The sequence below is a fragment of the Mirounga angustirostris genome, unplaced genomic scaffold (assembly GCF_029215605.1).
Source record: "Mirounga angustirostris isolate CCGP_5_RB_7025 unplaced genomic scaffold, mMirAng1.0.hap1 SCAF_6, whole genome shotgun sequence".
Taxonomy (NCBI): Eukaryota; Metazoa; Chordata; class Mammalia; order Carnivora; family Phocidae; genus Mirounga; species Mirounga angustirostris.
Window position 1 is genome coordinate 140,475,993 of NW_026991714.1, and position 19,194 is coordinate 140,495,186.

General features: G+C 48.7%; 1 protein-coding gene across 3 annotated transcripts in view; it reads right to left on the minus strand.

Annotated features, from left to right (window-relative positions):
- GFRA1 (GDNF family receptor alpha 1) overlaps positions 1-18,913 on the minus strand; it is a 218,094-nt gene extending 199,181 nt beyond the window's left edge. For 2 of the 3 annotated variants that reach the window (XM_064595310.1, XM_045878925.3), the window contains exons 1-4: positions 17,873-18,018; positions 17,274-17,567; positions 16,151-16,444; positions 14,846-14,929 (exon numbers count right to left, since the gene is read on the minus strand). In XM_064595310.1, the coding sequence (XP_064451380.1) occupies positions 14,846-14,929; positions 16,151-16,444; positions 17,274-17,313 (418 nt within the window). In that variant the 5' untranslated portion in view covers positions 17,314-17,567; positions 17,873-18,018. Of the gene's footprint in view, positions 1-14,845; positions 14,930-16,150; positions 16,445-17,273; positions 17,568-17,872; positions 18,019-18,421 lie in introns of those variants that run through there. The other variant, XM_045878926.3, reaches the window with a different exon arrangement.
- Between the last annotated feature and the right edge of the window lie 281 nt (positions 18,914-19,194).

A 19,194-nucleotide genomic window follows, 5' to 3' on the forward strand; every position in this document is an offset into this window, starting at 1 on the left:
CCAGATTAGAAAGATGTCATTTTTTTCCATTCAGATACAAACTCGCGCTTAGACCAGAGGTCGCCGAGAATCCATCTTGCGTTTGGTTGCTTTGGTTCTTGACTTAACAATCAAAAAAGCAGCAAGCAGAACTGCATGCAGGGAACTAGGCCTCTGGAGCTGGATAAACTTGGCTCGTGTTTAGCACCTTCCACCAACTAGCTGTGTGGCCTAAGGCACATCACTTGGCTTCTCTGAGTTTTGGTTTCCCCTATGTGACATGTGAAAATCCTCCCCAACACTCAGGGCTGTTGTAAGGATTAAACGCAATAACCTATGAAGGCATCTCGAATCCTCCTGCTGGGCAGCCAGCCGGCATTTCACAATTCATGTCTTCACAACTGTTCTGCCAACTTTGACTGTGACCTCAGGGCTGGGACTCGAGTTGGAAGCTTCTCAAAAACATGCCTGGGGACCTCACAGCTAAACCTTCAAGCCTGAAGAGGCTTCCTATGGAGATGTCACCCCTGGCTGGCAATGCCTATTTTCATAAGGAGACCTTGGCACAAGAAGGGTATTCCAAGAGCCGGATCCCCGGTGAAGATCCACATGATAAACCAGCCAGCATTCAAAAAGCAGTTGCCACCAAACCCAAAAGGAAGTCGTCCCCAGCAAATCCAGGCCAGCAAATCCCCAGCAAATGCCCTTCTACGAGACATTCTAGTAAGATCTCAAACCCAGACAAAGGGGGCTGGGATGAATGGGTGCTGCTCAAGAATTCTGACCCCCACCTGACCCCACGCACGGTATAGAAGCAGTAAGTTCACTTTCTCTGCAGAGCGAGGTAGCCACCAACAGCTGTGGAATGTCAAAAACAAGGCTGCTTCCGTCTAAAGTTACCCCTCCTCCACCGGGAGAGGAAAAAAAAAAATGCATTTCTGAGTCTCTACTTCTTTATGTTTTGCTTATGAGGAACAAATGTCGACAAGATATAGGATACACTGCTCTGTTTGCCACCAAAATGCATAGAAATAATTTTATATGAAACTACACTCACTTAATTGTGATACATTAAGTATTATGTTCATTGTTACTGAAACTGGGTAGAAATGAATAATTTATTTCAGACAAAAGAAACTCTTGAATATGAAATGCCTCATCTTTTAAAATTACAATTTGGAAGAAAAGAATGAAAAAGTACCCATAGCCAGTGAACCCTATACCGCTAATAGAAAACAATGCTTCGACTGTTTCTACTTTGTTTGCAAACATTACATTTTTTAAACATTCTTGAGAATAATAATAATAATAATAATAAAACCCACTAGGTTTTCACCACACTCACATCTGTTCAACACAGGGCTAGCATATCCAATGTAAATTTCCCATGCTGGACGAACACCTTTTTTTTCCCCACCAATGTGCCTTGGCTCACCTGGAATCCACTCCCCACATCCCTGCACCACAGTAGTCCTTGCCACCTCCTTCCAGAACTTTCTGTCCTCCATCGAGTTCCCTTCATCTTTCCTTCTCCTCCCCCCCCTCCCTCCATGGCACTCCACTCTGCTCTGAACCTTCTTTCAGGTTCTCCACCACTCCCCAGCAGCTAGTACAGCACCAGGCCCAGGGTAAGGTCTCCAAGAACGTGACTCCTGTTATTTTAGAGGAGATAATCCATGTTTTGAACGGAACTGAATCGATGATCTTCATTTCAGGTGTGGTTATCGAAGTCTCCTTCTCTTTTTCCTTTTATTGTTTCAGAGCAGAAGAGATTTACATCCACTCAAATAATCTCCTATTCCTATCTCACGCTAATAAATTGGGAGAGGAGGAAGAAGGGGGTTAGTGTACCCATTAAAATCAGAGACTGGCAGTCACTCAGCCACCATTTACTGAGCACTTCCGAGCACTCTTCCTAAGTGTTACCTCCAATAACCTTATGAATTGGATAATATTATTATGGTCCCCATTTTCAGATACAGGACCTAGAACGGAGGAAGTAACTATTTGCCCGTGGTCCCACAGCTAGTAAGTGCTGGGAACGTGGAACTCAAATCTGGGTGTGCTTAGCCCCCAGACTTTTGCTCTTTACCACTGCTCTCCTGCATTTCATGATTTCCCAGGATCATCAGGACCTCATCTCCTGCCGCTCCCCAGCCCCACCCCAATCTCTGGAATGAACGCAGATGGTTGAGGTGAGTCTTGATGTGGGAACGTGCTGCCCAGCTCTGGACGCGTTCCTACCCGGAGATCAGCCTGCAGCCAAAAAGGGCAGCACCATCTCTCCCTGCTCCTGCTCCAAAAACAGCTTTAAAACAATGTCGTAAACACAGCGGGGGCTCAAGAAAGGACACAAGAGAGGGTTCAGTCACTTCTTCGGAACCAGCTCTGTGAGCTGCAGTCATCACCGGCTGCAGTCCCAGCAGCCCTCCTTCCCCATCCTTCCCTCACCAGGCGCGCCCCAGGGTGAGCGGGCATCTCTTTCAATTAAGACAACTCCCTGCATTTAGAATCTTTGAGTTTTTATTCACTGTCTTGCAAAAGGTTCTGAGGCAAGTTGAGAATCTGGTGCAGAAAACAGCCGAGTGAGACCCAGGACCAGAGAGCCAGAAGAATAAAATGGTATGTCGCAAACAAATGAAAAAGCCAGCCCACACGTGGAGTCCTCCAAACAGGGACTATCCATCAAGGCTCCAAAGGGCCACAGAGAGGCTGGACAGGGCCATCCCTCCCAGCCAGGAGGACAGCCTGAGCCACTGTCCCATCCTGAGCCCAGGACAGAGGGCAGCACTGGGGTTGGGACCGGGAGGCTATAGAAGGGCAGGTGGAGACTCATTCCTCTCAGGGGTCCCAGACTGTCCACATTGCCACCGCCCACCAGGACAGGCCCCCTTTCACCGGCCAGGTAACTCAATGTCTAAGGAACAATCTGCAGTGACGTTCTCTCCTACCACGACCATTAAGACACTTCAGGACCTGGCTCCAGACCATTCTGTGTCCTGCACTCACTCCTGTTGGGACCTGTCTGCTCTGCTGTCATCTGCTCCCCCCTGCCCCCACCCACCTTCCCAGGACCACCCTGTGAGGCCCAGGCAGTCTCGCTGACTCGTGACTCCTCTGCCCACCTCTGGCATCTAAATGCGGAGCTGTGTGCACTTGGTCCTTGCATTCTGGAGCCTCGTGCCTCTGTCCCCCGCTCCAAGAAGAAGGTAAGGCTCCTGAACCTGACTTACACTTGCCCTGAGTCCACTAGGGACTGAGGCTAACAGCACAGTGCTCCTGGCCCCATTTGTGACTTCCCCAGAGGGTACCTCGTGTGATAAGAAGTTACTCATTCTCAGCGGGCCTTTGTCATATCTTAGTCTAGAAGCATCCAGAGCCCTCTGCATGTTTTTATGACACAAAACTATACTAAGTCGAACCACATGCAATTTCTGCTTTTCTGCCATGCTGGCCTACAAAAATGGCAATTCCATAGGATTCAGCCTAAAAATGCAGCAATGCTGAGATACATCAGCCATCATCCTTCTCCGGTTCTGCTGAGGCAAAGGCCAGCCCCTGAGTGTGGCAACCCTGCCTCTCTGCCTGGCTCTCCTTCCACCACTGCTTGTACCTAGGGCTCCAGCCACAGCAAGCGACTTATTTCCAGCACCCTGGACACTCCATGCCTTTGCCCACGCAGTTGCCTCTGCCTAGAATACCACCCCCCAGCCATCCCTCCTTACCAAACTCCTATCCATTCCTCAAAACCCGGCCCCAAGTCACCTTCAGCAAGCCTCCTCTGACCCACAACCCCATCAAGTCAGTTATTCTCTCCTTGAGGCTCTATGTGAGCCTGGTGAAGTTCTGCTCATTCACCTACCACTCTGCATCATTAATTTTTACTGTTTATACTTATCCCTAAACAAAAAAAGAAGGTCCTATTTACCCCTGAATCACCTAGGCTTCACACTAGGCTCATAGTAAGTTCTCAATAAATACCAGATAAATGAATCTGGCAGAAATGTCATTCCATCACACTGAAATACTGAAAATTGACAGAGGTCATAGAAACTGACCAATTCTTCTCTTTATTCCAAAATAAATATATGCATTATAGATATACACATATATATGAGTGATATATGTATATATATCACTCAGTACAAAATGCATGATAATCCTTCATGCAGTTTGTGCACTTAACTTTCCCAAGACTATCTCTCCTGTTATGTATTTGCAAATGAGTACTATAGCACAGATTCTGGAGCCAGACTTTCTGGATGAGAATGTGGCTCAACCAACTCTTAGATGTGTGCCCTTTGACAGTTTTCTTATTTGGACCTCAGTTTCCTTATCCATCCAGTGCGGCTAAGACACAATTATTATTAAATAAGGCTGACACAAGGTATTCCATGGAAACACTTAGCTCATTACCTCTCACAGCTGTTGAAATTATTATGATTTGTATTTCTCTTGAGGTCTCATTGGGATTATGTTTAGAGTTTCAGTCCAGTCACTCCTTTTTTCATTCAAAATGCCACTTGCCACGCTCAAGAGTGCAAGAAAACAGTGGTTCCAATGAGGGCTCTCCAGAATGCACGGATTTCCTGGTATCTTCTTCATCAAGAGTTTATTTGAAACTCATAGTAACAGGGATCAATGAAACATTTCATAAACATGGGCTTTAAGAAACCTGCTGGCCTGTTCCGACAAAGAATGCAATCGATACTTATTTTCATACATTATTAACTGTATACCAAACGATAATGTGCAAAGGATAATAGAAATAACAGTCGGCATGGTGCTTCTTAGACCAATCAGAGGGACGTAAAGGAAAGGGGTACCAGCATGGTGGGAGACAAATGAATAGCATATTAGGTCACCTTAAAGTGGGACTAAACTATGTATTCCTTTCTTTACCACCGTGTAATGCTATTTATATGACAACATGACAAAAAATGGCCCTAGGCATTCTGCTCTACTTTAGAAGCCTTCCATCTCACACTGAAATGAAAAAAGATACAATCCAGAAATTGCTTCTTTGGTTAATATTTCTGCAGTTCCGCAGGAATGGTTTTAATAGTGTGCGTGTTCTGGATTTTGGTTGTCAATTAAGAACCCAACAGAATGCAGGGATAAATATTAAAATAATAGATACTGGCTTCTATTTCAACATTAGAAGCCCTTTGTCAAACAGTGTTTTAAGGTGGAAGACAGAGAGAGAAAAACTGGGAATTAAGGAATGAGACAAAGGCTAGATATCTTCACTTTAAGATCCACATAAAGGATCCCAGGTCTGTGTTTAAAAGTTCGTCACCTAACAGCAGAAAGAGATGTGGGAGCAAAATGCGAATCTGAACTCTTCCACTCATGGGCTGTGTGGCCCTGGGGAAGCTACTCAACCTCTCTGAACCCAGGTCTCCTCCTTGGAAATCAGAGATAATACCTAGCTTTTAGTGTAGTCGGGGACCAAAAGGAAATCATGCCCATGGATAGGCTGGGCAGTGCAGGGCACTCAGCAGGACTCTCCAGGGGTACTCCTCTCCCCACACCTACCTCCCCTTTAAAAAGAGTGCAGGTCCGAAGATTACATAGCTCCGGGACTGACGGGCAGAATCCCTGAGGGAACTGTGGTTTGACCAAAAATAGGCCATTTGACCAAATGATTAAAAGTCTGTCATATGCTAATGCTTGGACGGGGCGGACCTTGGGCCAATTTAGTAGGAGTAAATTGCAATTGATTTTCGAAGAAATTGCTTGTTCTCTTGCCTTTCTTCAGCTGTGTCACACTCTCTCACACACAGCTGCCTTTGTCACAGCCAGAACCAACTAAAACACATGTCAAGGAAGATCTTTTTGAGGCAAAATGTTTAGTAATACAGATAGCCACATTCACGCACTCACTATCAATACACGCAGACATGAACAGGCAGATGTACAAACACATCTATAACTCTGCGTGTGTATATACATGTTTATATGGGTTTTTAGGGGACTCGAATTTAGAAACAATTCTGCACCATGGTTGTACGCTTCTGTAGGCCCGGCAACTCCCTCTGTGGTTGGAGAGCTATCCTGAGTCATTTTTATTTTTTACAACAACCTACTATTTGAATAAAGATCATAAAAGAGCCCAGCCCTGAAACCCCCTCTCCGAAACCCCCTCTCCAAACACTCCCCCAGCCCTATCTCTGTAAATTCTTGGCTATGAAAAGAAAATGGTTAAAAGATCACAGAAGATAAAAAATCATAAGAATAAAGGTTAACAATGGCTACTTTCACCCCTAATTTCTGATATGGTGATAGACCCTCTTAGAACATTAATTAGAATGGAAAGAGATGAAAGAAATGCCCAGGGGACATAATAAATTAGCCCCTTATGCAAATCACCCATTCGTTTTCATCACTGACCCAGCTAGCTGAGTCTCTAAATTACGGGAAGTGGTTAGCTTCTTTAACAAAAAATTCCAGATGAAAGATTAATTTTTTTTTTAATCTGAAGCCTGGGAGGGCTTACAACAAAAAACAATTTCTCGCTTTCCCTTGCAGATGACTCTGAAGGGGGCCAAAAAATATGAAAATTAACGTTCTGGCTCCTGGTTCCTGTTGCCAAACAGAGACTTATTAATTAACCCTTGTTCTGAAACAATTCCAAAACAACAATCAGACAACAATCCCCTTAACTAAAGTCAATGGCTGTGGTTCTCACCCTAACTGCATAAAAACCAAGAGTGCCTTCCCAACGGGTGCACAGACCTGAATAGGTGAAGGACAATTTAAAGGAGGTGGGGAATGCCAGGATGTGGAGAGTTTCAAATATCAATTTAAAAACAAACACACACCTAATTTTACTTGTCATCACTGTCCTGCACAATTTATGTTCTACTGCCCTAGAAATTTATGGAACTCTCAGTTTTCTTATCAGTAGAATAAAGGGATTGGACTAGAGTGATCTCCAAAAGTCCTACTGCATCTATAACCCAGTGATTTTATTTATCCCTTTGTAGAACAAACAAGGCACTTCTGATCATTTAATTTGTTTAAATATAATCTTCTGACATGCACTGTGTCTACTGAACTCACTCCTGGCTTCGTTTTTCTCTTTCCTATCTCATTTTCCCCTTGTCCCTATTTTTCCCACTTTCTTCTTATTTTGTTTCATCTTCTTCCATGTATCCAAACGAGATGCCTTAAACACATTCTGGTTCAAGTAAGGTGTATATTGAATAAATCATGCTTTGTAAGTGTTATTAATGTGAAAAATATATATACCAAGATCACAAGTTTCTTTGGTATGAAGACAATGTTCGAAAGAAAAACAGTAAGTCTGAAAATAATTCAAGATTCAATACGCAGGTCCTTGGAAAAGGAAAGAAAATATGTGAAAGATCATTCTAGTCCACTGCTGTCATTTTATAAAAGGAGTGGCTACCTCTCCTTTTATAGGAAGGGTAGACACTTGCCCAAGGTCTCCTGACTCCCAGACCAGTGCTCCTTGGACCAAACAATCCTGATTTGACACCTCTTCTGCGAATCAGTACTATATCCCCGAGAACCAAGAAAGGACATCCTTTGGAAAGAATAAGCTTGGACAGCAGAAAAATTAAGAGATGGCAGAAAGAAACACCTCTAAGGACTAAGGAGAAGGAATGAGGACAGACCTACTGGCTATAAATAATTTGCACCTTGTAACAATCTTCGGTTCATGCAATTACCTGTCACTCATGGATGTTTTATCTCCCCTCTTCTGGTAACAGGACCTACTGTCACGCTATGCAAAAATATTTGACTGCCTCTACCTTCACAGCCTTCCCTGGAACATCCAGGCCTTGGCCGTAAGTATCTTGCCACTGGAGTGACCTGCTGTTTTATCCATGAAACTTCTCGAGGTTGACAGTTAATCTAAGTAACAAAATTTACCTTTGGGACATAGTCAGTGATACAAGAAGACACACATTCCTCGGATCATCACGCAGGTAATCGGAAAGTATGTGTAGCCTATGACTCTATTTTTGTAAAAAAAAAAAAAAAAGATGTGTGTATATATACACACACACATATATACACATATTCATATATAAAGGAAAAAATTCTGGGAAGTTTCTTTTTTTTTTTAAAGATTTTATTTATTTATTTGAGAGAGAGTGAGAGAGAGAAAGAACACAAGAGGGGGGAGCGGGAGAGGGAGAAGCAGACTCCCTGCTGAGCAGGGAGCCCGATGCAGGACTCGATCCCGGGACTCCAGGATCATGACCTGAGCCGAAGGCAGTCGCTTAACCAACTGAGCCACCCAGGCGCCTAATTCTGGGAAGTTTCATATCAGCATGTTTACAGTGGTTATCTTTGGGAGGTGTGACTAGGGGTGATTTAAATTTTCCTTTTCCTTTTATAAACCTATTTGTAATTTCTTATTGTTCTACAAAAAAAATAAAATAAAATGAGGTGCTGAGGGACTGGAGGGGAGAGAATTCGAACCAAAAGTATGTAAGAGGACATAGCACAGCCTGTGGAGATGGACGCCTCTCCCGGGTTTAAGGCATGCCCTTCTCAGGGAGCAGTAATTCTTCCTGCTATGAGGGGCGCTGGAGAGCAGATTTATGAGGAGAGGTTGGAAGAATGGGAATCAGTCAAGCTGAGAAGGGAAAGCTGATCACAAGAATCCTTAAGCACAGGAAGAGCCCCCACCCCGGGTGATCACCAGCTGCAACACACTCACCTCTGACAAAAGAGCGTAAAAACGGGGCCCAAAGGAACAGGGGGATTCAGAGCAGGAATAAGGAAGACCTTCCCCAAAGGGAAGTTCAGACTCAAACGGGGTTATCAAGAGGCAGGACTTTCCTCCAGGGCCCTTTAGAGAAAGGCTAGATTTTTCATTTTTGTCCATGTCGTTTATGAACAGCCTTCCAGAAGGCTCAGGATTGCCATCCTTTCGTTGTTCCATGATCAGGAAATAAGTTCTGCTGAAAAGACGCCTGGTCTTGGAGCCAGGAGCCAGCCAACAGCTAGAGTGGCTGTGACTGAGACTTACTGGGGGCCAAGGATGCTTCGGGGCCTAGTATTTTACATACAGCATCTTCAAATCCACAAGAACCTGTAAAGGAGTGACCTTCATTTCATTTTACATCCAAGGAGCCTGAGGCACACTGAGCTTGAGTGAGGTGCCCAAGATGAAGGGAGTGGCAGGGCTAGGATGCCCACAGGTCGGCAGACCCCAAGCACGTGTTCTCTCCCCAGCACTGGCATGCGCAAAGGGCTGGAGGCACGAAGCTGCCCAGGGCACTGGTGGGACAGCAGGTGGCTAGCTGGCTTGTTTGGACACAGGGTAGCTACGGTGAGACGCAAGGTCACTTAGTAGAACAATCTCTGCAAGAAGACTGAAGCCTGACAGTTCTTCTAAGTCACTGGGGTGCTAAGATAAGGCCTGCCAACGAGGAGGCCAGGCTGGATTGGGAGGAACTTGACACGGGGACGCCAGGAAGAAGGTCAATGCAAAGTTCAAGTGAGAGATAAGATGAGTACATTTAGGGAATGGAGAGAGGAGAGCAACTCAGAACACAGCAGGTGGACTTCAGAAGACTTGGTGATGGATCCAGCTGAAGGAATGAGAATGGGGGGGCAGGCAGGAACCCCAAAGCTTATAACTCAGGCAGACAATGCCATATGTAAGACAGAAGGTTCCGGAAGAGAAGGGTGTAAGGAGAAAAGAGGGAGAGGTGGTGAGAACCGTTTGGGATGTGCTGGGTTTGAAGTAACTGAGCTACATCCAGGCAGAGTTGGCCAGGACTCAGCTGGAAATGCCGGTTGAGAGCTCAGGAGAGGCTAGAATAGGAGGGAAGGCTCTGAGTCTTCAGTTTAAGTGGGAGCAGCAGTCCCAGGAATGGATGATGTGTCCAGAGAGTACGCAGAACAGAAAGAGGCTAACACTGGCCTCCCCGAAGGCACTGCCATGTTCTAGCAAAGGTCCTCGGGGCTACCCTCAAGCACCGTGGCCCGGGCCAAGACAATTCCTCTCTCTGGGCTTCCCTTCTGTGAAAGCAGAAGGTTAGACTGGATCTCTACAGCCCTTCTCTGATATTCAAGCACCCATGGTTAACGAGGTGACTACTCAGGAACAGGAAGAAGGCTCCAGGCTAAGCATACACCCCGCATAGCAAGCAGGTCCCCCAGCTTTCCAGTGCGAAAGATAGACACATACGTGAGTCCTCTCAATACCCCGTGATTAACAGCTATCGTGAAGGCAAGAACAAAATGCAGCACGAAAGCGTCTTGAGTGGAAGTGCCTGTCTGGGGGAATTCCAGCATGGCCCCAGAGATGAAATTGGGTCTAGGTCTCGGGAAACTAACAGAGACTTCCCTATCAGAGGCAAGAGCATGAACAAAGGCACAGGAAAGTGAAGACATGTGAAATGCTTGGGGAATGGATTGCTCAGTGAGCCTGAGTGGACGGGGGGTGACAGGCTTAGAGAAGGAAGGCAAGCACAATCTGGCCTGGGGAGGAGTTTACCATATGTCAGAACAGGGAACAAGGAACCAACGGGGATTCTCACCTATTGGGACAACATGATTAGAAGGGTTTTGGAAAGCTGAGTGGAAGGCAAAGGACCACCACATACCCCAGTAGCTGGTATTTACAAACACTTCTCTCTGTGGTCCTGATTTGACAAGACAGCACAGGACCTTATAAGACTTTTCTTCAACATGTAAAATTTTTAAGAAAGCTTTTTTTTCTCATAGTGACATAAGTATGATGGCATATTAAAACAGAAATGCTAAACATGGTTAATTATTCACAGCATTATTCAGAGAAAGGGGCCATACTCCAAAGAGTGTTTAGGGGCATCTCCTACTGAAGCAAACTATTTCCAACTGCGTGGGAACCGATGTCAAGATCCTATGGCTTCCTGGGAAGGTCTAAGCCATTCCTAGGACTTGGCAGGAAATGATGAGAGAGGCAGAGAGTTAGACCTTTATCTTTTACCAAACCAGAGTCAGCATGTTCAAATCCTAATGCCCCTCTTTCCCCACATCCATCTCGCTTCTTGTTTGCAATACCATCGGCTCTGGTTATTTTTGAGAAAGGTCTGGCCTCTCTTGACTCCTCTCTACAAAATCCAACCTCCCAGTCAATACTTTTAAACCCTGGAGCCCTCTTTTTTTCTCTCATTGCCATAGAGGTGCTTATATCCCCTTCTGATCCTCCATCCTCAGACTCTTCTTGGCACCCACTGTATTTTCAAATTTTTTTGCTACTTTGCTCTCCCCCCTCCAGAGAGTCCAAAAACATGGCCAACAGGTTCATCTCCCTTTCAAATCACTATTTACTTCTTGCTGCTTCTAGAACTTGCACAGAGAAGAAAAGGCAAGGTTAAAGAGCAGAGAGTCATGGCAGATGTGAAACATACGTGGGGGCTTTGTCCTCTGAGCCTCCATGTGCCCACACGGCTCTGCCCTCTTGGCTCCCAAGACCCTTTTCCGTGTTCTCTCCTCTCCTCCAACATCCTCTCGCACTGGCTCCCTCTTTCCTTTGTACGCTCCCACTCACTGCCTGGTTCTTCCTGTTTGAGACCCCTAAAAACCACAATGACATCAACCCACAACGAAGGTCCCTCCTCGAGCCCTTAAAAGTGCTTTCAAGACCAAATGCTTCTACCAATGCATTTCCACAAGGGCTGTGCTCCTGCAATTCCCCAATTCTCACCTGACTCGGCTGTTTGATTTCCTTCCTGCCGCTCAGGCTTCAGAACAGAGATGACAGGTCTGAGACTATCTCATTTCTGTTCCCTTCCTTGCTCCTGTCAGGCCACTGACAGCACCTCAATATGGCTTTTTAACTGGTGATCAAGTAAACAATGGCAAAGGAGCCCACAGCTCTGAGGAGTCCAAAGAAAATGGAAACACAAGAACGTCAAACCTGCCTTGTTCAGTGAGACAATTCAGCTCACACTTAATGTATGTGGATAAACATTCACCTCACACTGGGCAAAGAAACCCAAATATGGAAACTCTGATTGCTACCATATCTGTAAAAGACTGAGGCCCTGTTGTCCTGGGTTTCCTCAGAGAGATTTTGAAGGCAGGAGAGATGTTCTAGAAACTCAGAATCAAACCACGAAAAGCAACATTTATCATCCTGCTCCTTTGTCCTTCCTTATTCTACAAATGCCAAACTGGATAATATGCATTATTCAATGACTTAAAACCTCTCAAGGTTCCATTTGGCTTCCCTATACCCACTTAGGGAACACCGTCACTGTCAGAGGTCAAAGCTCATTAGTGCTGGAACCTAAATTCAATGCCCTTGAGAGATAAAATGTAGCTCCAGACAAGGCCTTCCTGGCTCTGATTAATTCATTATGACTTCTGGGTTCTCAGCAGGACAGGTCTCACAAAGTCAGGGTCATATTTGCTATGAAAAGAAACCTGGCTGAGAAAGGGACCCAAGAAAATGAATGAGTGAAACTTGGTCCATATGCAGAAGAATTCCCAATACTCATAGAAGATTTTCAGGCAAGCCAGGGGTATCTGAGAATGACCAAGCCATTTTAACTGTAGAATGAATGCAAGGATTGAAAACACAATTGAAGAGCACAGTAAGTGGGTTCTGGAGGTGACCTCAATCTTCCCTCAGAATCGTGACCTGTTAGGACTAAAGATTATTTACTCCCATGGTCTCATTATACCAAGAAAAGAGAGCACCAGAAAGGGAAAATGAGTCTGTTGCAGTCCTATGATCCCCAGCAGTTCTGAAACTAAAACCCAAATAAGCCTTCCTCCTAGCCTGCGTTCTCACTCTCACTGTCCACGGGAAGGCTCATATCCCTCCAAGCATCAGCACAAAAACTAAGGAATAAGGTTTCCAGGGGGCAGGCAGCAGGCAAGAGGCACTACCCCTCCAAGCACTAGGAAGGCCAAGTTCGCTCCTGGTATACCATGGCCACATCCCACCCCAGCTCCTGAAGACCTGCCCCTGTGAGAGCTCAGATGGGTCTGTGCATCTTTCCTCCAGTACTTGAGACACTGCCCCAGCTGGGCCAAGGGGATGGGGATGGAGCATTAGCAGGGCTCCAGAGTGGAAATTACCAGCATTATTTGGATAATATATGAATGCCTCTGATACTAAACTTAAACCCTTATATCTTACCCCAAAACACATACATACACACACTTCTCCTCTGAACCAGAAACAGAATAATGTAGAAAAATGCATCTCAAGTTTCATGTGTATATGAAGCACCCAGCCCAGGGATCTTCTTAAAACATTAAGTTCTGATTCAGCAGGTCTGGGATGGAGCCTGAAATTCCACACTTCCAACCAACTCCCAGGTGATGTCCATGCCACTGGTCCAAAGACCACACTCCAGGTAACAAGGAGCAGATGTTACAAAAGCTCAGAATCAAACAAATCTGGGTTTAAATTCTGGTTTCGTTAATCATGAGTTTTGTGATCTTGGGCTGGTTTCTTAACTTCACACTGCATCAATTGCTTCATTCCTAAAATCGAAATAATAATACCCAAGATGCACATGTTATCTAAGTTAATGATAAAAAGTTGCTAACACGGGGGCGCCTGGGTGGCTCAGTCAGTTAAGCATCTGACTCTTGATTTCCACTCAGATGATGATCTCAGGGTCGTGAGATTGAGCCCTACACTGGGCTCCATGCTCAGCGCAGAGTCTACTTGTCTCTCTGCCTCTGATCTCTCTCTCAAATAAATAAATAAGTAAAATCTTAAAAAAAAAAGTTCTTAACACAGTGCCTGGAATAAAATAGGGGCTTAATAAACGCCAGTTGCTGGCTGTCTCGAAGATTCACGAGGGCAGGGGCGACATCTGTCTGGCTCACTGCCAAAATCCCAATGGCTAGAACGTATTAGGTACTCACTGGATGTCTGTGAGTGAATGAATGTATGTATAATACACCGACACATAATATCAGTATTTACATATACCCTTGATTCTATGGCTTTCTGCAGGAAAACAGAAAATGTTTAGAACACCAGAACACTCTCACCCATAACAAACCATCATCTCATAAAATTCAACATTCACCCCCATGTACAACTACCAACAAAACATATCATTTGTGACGGCTGTATATACTTGAGAAAATGTCTTAAGTGTAAACAAATAAAGACAATATCAGTTTGGAATCTGTATGTCATTAAGAGAAATTACTGCCTTGCTCATTATTTATGGGGCTGTCTGAATGCCAGAGTTATGAAAAACTTAATTCTGAAACTGAGTTCACTTCCAAAACAAACGTAGAATCGCAAAGACAGACAAAACAAACCATGGGAAGCGAGACCACTTTTTAAAGGGCCACTGGGGGGAAGTAAGACATTCTTTGATACATGCACACACTTGCTCAGGACAAATTAAAAATAGAATTGTTAACAAATGGTAGAGTTAAAGCTTTTAAATCAAAGGCAGACAAGTGAGTCCATCTGAAACTCTTCAACAATCTAAGATTATCTTCAGAAGTCTCATAAAGTAAGAGGCATCACTGACAGGGATCCCATCTGCAGGGAGGCGCTGTGAATGGTAGGTAGCAAGAAGGGAGTATGATTGCCACCTACAGACAGAAGTCCCTATGCAAGAGCTAGCCAATCATATTTCAATGTGGAAAAAAAGAAATTCAACCAAGTCACCTCCCTCCAACCTCTTTCAAATCACTGCACCACATTACTTCATTTAGAATTACTTTCAAGTCATACAATCATCTCTAGGCATTCTGCCTCTTCATTATCATCATCCTATTTCTAATTTCCCAGAAATGCTGTACCATTCAACTATCTACTTAGACGCTCTCTGAGAGCCAAAGAGAATGCAAGCCAATGGATTTCAAGCAGGCAAACGCATCCAAGTGGAAGCATGAATCTGCTTACCTGGTATGAATGGGACCACCCGGAATATATCAGACAATCTGCTGTTAACTGGCTCGTAAGGGGAATCTTCAAGCAGATCATTTCCTAAAAACAACAGAACGGTGGGGCTTAGATCTGGAAAGCAGACATATTTCAGAGAGTTTTTGTTACTGAATCTAAATTCTAACGATGTTATGATTGTGTAACAAAAAGATGCTGAAACTTTCAAAGGTCTCAAATGCATCTATTTGGCCATGGTTATGTTGCATTCCCTCTGCCTTTGTTGTCCTTCCTCTCCCCAGAGTGCCATGAAAACACTGGAGAGCAACCCAGCCTGATCTTGCCAGAAAACTCTCCCACTCTTTGCAAAGGAATGAAATTAGAGAAGAAGGAACCAGTGATGTCACCAGCCCAGCTTACCTCCGGGAGCCAATGGAAGAAAAGTGACCCAAAGGAGGCCCCCATTTCTTTGCCCCTCAATGTAGCATGTGGCCAGAAAGCCAGGATGCTGGTTATGAAACAGCCTCTGAAATAGGTTTTCATTGTAATAGGTTTTGAAGTAGGAGGCAGCTGAGAGGTCAAATCTGTATGTTACAAATGTTTGGTGTCTCCGTGGAGAATGAATGCACTGGATGGCTGTGTTAGATTTGCAAACACCAGCCACCTCTGGCACACAAGGACCAAAAAATTCCCACTGGAATGGACGGTTGTGACAAGTGGCCCTTTTTCTCTCAAAGCCCCTTCTGTGTTAACCAAGGCTGAACCACACCAGCTGGTTCAAGACTCAGCTAATCTAAGATGACAAATGGCTTTTCTGCCTTTGATCAGGTTTGATGAGGGTAAAGATAGAATAGAGTCTACTGGACCTTTTATTCTTAATTCTTTATCTTATGTCAGAATAGACAGAAGGGAAGAAGAAAGGGGAGAAACTCCGGACAGGATTCAGGACAAGTCTTTGTATTCTTATCCTCTGAAGCTCTCCTTGGAGAGAAGTTTTGAGTTCCTGCCCTGTCCCTTAACGGGCTCCTACTCGGATGCTCTGACCAGGTTTCGGAGAGGTCAGCGGGGCCCGGGGAGGGGGGGTGTCTCCCACCCCCTCACGGGTTTTCCAACAACCAGGCCCCAACAATGCTGCTCGGGAGGCAGCAAACACCAGCTGCCGCTGTCCCTGGGGGCCAATGAAAGGTCCTCATTCTGCAGCTGGGGAGAAGCGAGGAGAGGATGAGGTCAGCGGACCCGGCCCAGGGGCCCGCCTGCCTTTGTGGGGTGAGGGGTGAGGGGTGGGGGTGGGGGTGGGGGTGGGGGGGCGAGGACGGTCGGGCGTACCCTGCAGGCTCTGGTACATGCTCCAGTAGATGCGCAGGCAGTTCTTCTCCTTCTTCATACCCCGCTTGCAGCGGCAGTTGTAGAGAGACTTCTGCTTGAGGGCCTCCATGGCACTGCGGCACTCGTCCTTGGCCTCCAGGCCCGATGTCAGGCTGAAGTTGGTCTCCTTGCCCGCGACGCACTGCCTCAGCGTGCGGTACTTGGTGCTGCAGCTCTGCTCCTTCAGGCACTGATCGCTGGCTTTCACGCAGTCCAGGCGGTCCCCGCCGCTCACCTCGGCCGACAGGAGCAAGTCTGCGGGCGGAGGGGAGGAAGGGTGAGGGCGCCTGGCAGGGACCCGAAGCCTCCCGCTCGGGCGCGGGCGCGTGCCTGACCAGGCTTCTGCGGCGCCCTGCGCAGCCAGCGCGCCCGCCCCTCTACGCCGGGGAGTCATTTTCCCGCCCTGGGACCTCCGGCCGCCGGCTCTCCCAGGCTCCGCCAACCTTCGCCCGGCGTGGCTTTGCGGGCTGTTTGCGGTTTGCCCCGGGGCGCGCGCTGCCCGCCGCGCGTGCCCGCCCCGCCGCTCCGGGGCAGCCCGGGCCGCGCCGCTGCTCGGCCTCCGGGAGCCGCTCGCTCGGCCCCGCCCGACGGACGCCGGGGGCTTTCCGAAGCGGAGGGCGGCTGCCGGCTGGGCGCCGGGCGAGGGGCGGGCGAGCTCTGGTCCGCGGCCCGCCGGGGGGGAGCGCTCAGACACTGTTCGGGGAAAAGTTTTCCCTTCGAAGTTTGCTCTCCCAGTCCAATTCTCGCCCACACCCCACCTGCCCGCTGCGCCTCCGCGAGCTCCCGGGACTCGCAAGGAGCGCTGGTCCCGGGGCTGGAGGGGCTCGGACCTCTTAACCCTCCGCCAGGATAGGCCATTAAAGAGAACAGAAAATAAGAACCAAGCACAAAAAGCTGCGGGCAAGTGCCGCGCCATCACCGCCTCCCAAGCCCAGGGTGCTGCGGATTCAAGATCCCCTTCCCCAAAACGAAACTTCGCCCACACCCAGAGCAACCGCGCTGCAATGGGGGGGGGGGGGGGCTGCCCCGAGAACCCTTCGGAAAGACTCAGCAGGTTAGAAAGCTAGCGGCGGCCTCGACTTACCCAGGAGCGGCAGCGCGAAGTACAAGGTCGCCAGGAACATGGTGCCGGCGCGCAGCTGGTCCCCGCCCCCCCCAAAATCCGGAGCCGCCGCTGGGTCTCGCCGAGGGAGCTCAGCATACAGCGATCCCCGGACGGCCGCGCTGCTCTGGCCGCCCAAAGTTCAGCTCCATCCAGTGCGAGAGGAAACTCCCGGGTCCGTCCGCCGCCACCGCCGCCGGCGACTCAGCTCCCGGCGGGCGGCTGGCGCGAGGGTGGGAGGCGGTTCCGCTTTTAGGGGTTCAGGTCTGACCCAACCTGGAAGGGAGAGCGCGCTTTGAAATGAGAGCCGAGAGCGCTAGAACCTCCCCCGCCCCTCTGCCCTCCCCTGCTCCCGCCTTGGGGGACTTTCTAGCGCCCGGGTGAGGGCCCACCCCTAACCGGGTCCGGGCGCAGGAAGGGGGCGCCGGGGTGGGGGTGGGCATGTACGTGTATTCCGGGGAGCCGCCCGCAAGGGCAGGGTAGGGGCTGGAAAGGTCGGAAGCGAGCTCCCAAAGTCCAAGGGGTGTCTATCGGGTCCAACCCAAGAGGCTGAACGCAAGCAAATAAATAAATAACGTTACTTTCCGAGCGCTGCGAGCGGAGCCAGCAGCTGCCTGGAGTCGAAGCACACGGCGGCGGCAGCTCTTTCTCCAGCCCTGGCGCAGAAAGAGCCCCTTCTCCCTGGAAGTTCGCCGCCCCCTCCTCCAGCCGGCTCGCTCGCTCCGCTGCCGGCCCTCTTCACCCAAACCACCAATCGCCGCCCCCGGTCGCCGTCTCCCCCTCCTCCCGGGGCTCGCCTCCTCTCTGAGGCAGCCGGGCCAGGGGGAACCGACGTCCCGGCTGGAGCCGAAATCCGGCTCGCGCGCCCCTACCCGCGGTGGGTCCTCCACTCCCTCCCCGGTGTCCGCGCCGCGCACAGGCTCGCCCGGGACTCGGGCTCATCAACGCCACCGCCCGGGGCGAGCGCACCGGCCCGCAGCCCTGGAGCGCCGGGGCAGGTGCAGCCCCTAGCCGCGCGCGCCCCGGGCCCCCAAAGTTGAGGGGCGCCTGCAAGAGGGGAGAAGAGGGTGGGGGAGCGGCGATGGGCTCCCAAATCCACCGAACGAAACAAGTCTCCAAATGCCACCAACCTGGACTCAACCGACCGTATCCAGCTGTGTCGAGGAGCCAGTTTGTTTATTTATTTATTTATTTTGGGGGGTGTCCCCGCCCCTTCCTTCCCTTTCCGGGCTCACTTCTCTGCGCTAGGAAGAAGATGCGGTAATCTTCGAGAGCTCAAAGGGGCTGAGTTGGGCCAGGACGATTTCCGAGCAGAGCCCCCTCCCCGGCTCTCGGATGCCGGTTAGGGATATCGGAAGCTGAGCGAGGCTAGCGGGTTTCGAGGCCAGATTTCTTTGCCTGAGGACCCTCGGCCTGCTCCCGCTCCCGCCAGCCCCCTCTGAGGCTCGCACGCACGGACGCCGCAGATGAACACACTCGTGCGCGGTGGGACTCGGCGCCGGATCCCGCACGCGCGCACAGGACACGCAGCGCTATGCAGCCGGCCGCGAGTGCTGCCTGACTCTCTCTCTCTCTCTCTCCCTCCCTCTCTCTCCTCTTCGCTCTCGCAGACACACACGCACTCACTCAGACACAAAAGGGCACAAAGCACAAGGGCTCTTTCTTTCCTCCGTCCTATTGCAATCGAATCAGACCCTTCTTCCGAACACAAAGTTTTTCCCCGCGTCACTCGCGCTATGACTCAAGACTTGGAGCGTTAAAGACACACTCAGACCCAGACCCTGGGAGCCGAGATCGCAGGATGTGCCCACGCACCGACCCACGCCAGCGCGCACGCACTCACACATGCACACGCAGCCTCTCTCTCTCTCTCTCTCTCTCTCTCTCTCTCTCTCTCTCTCTC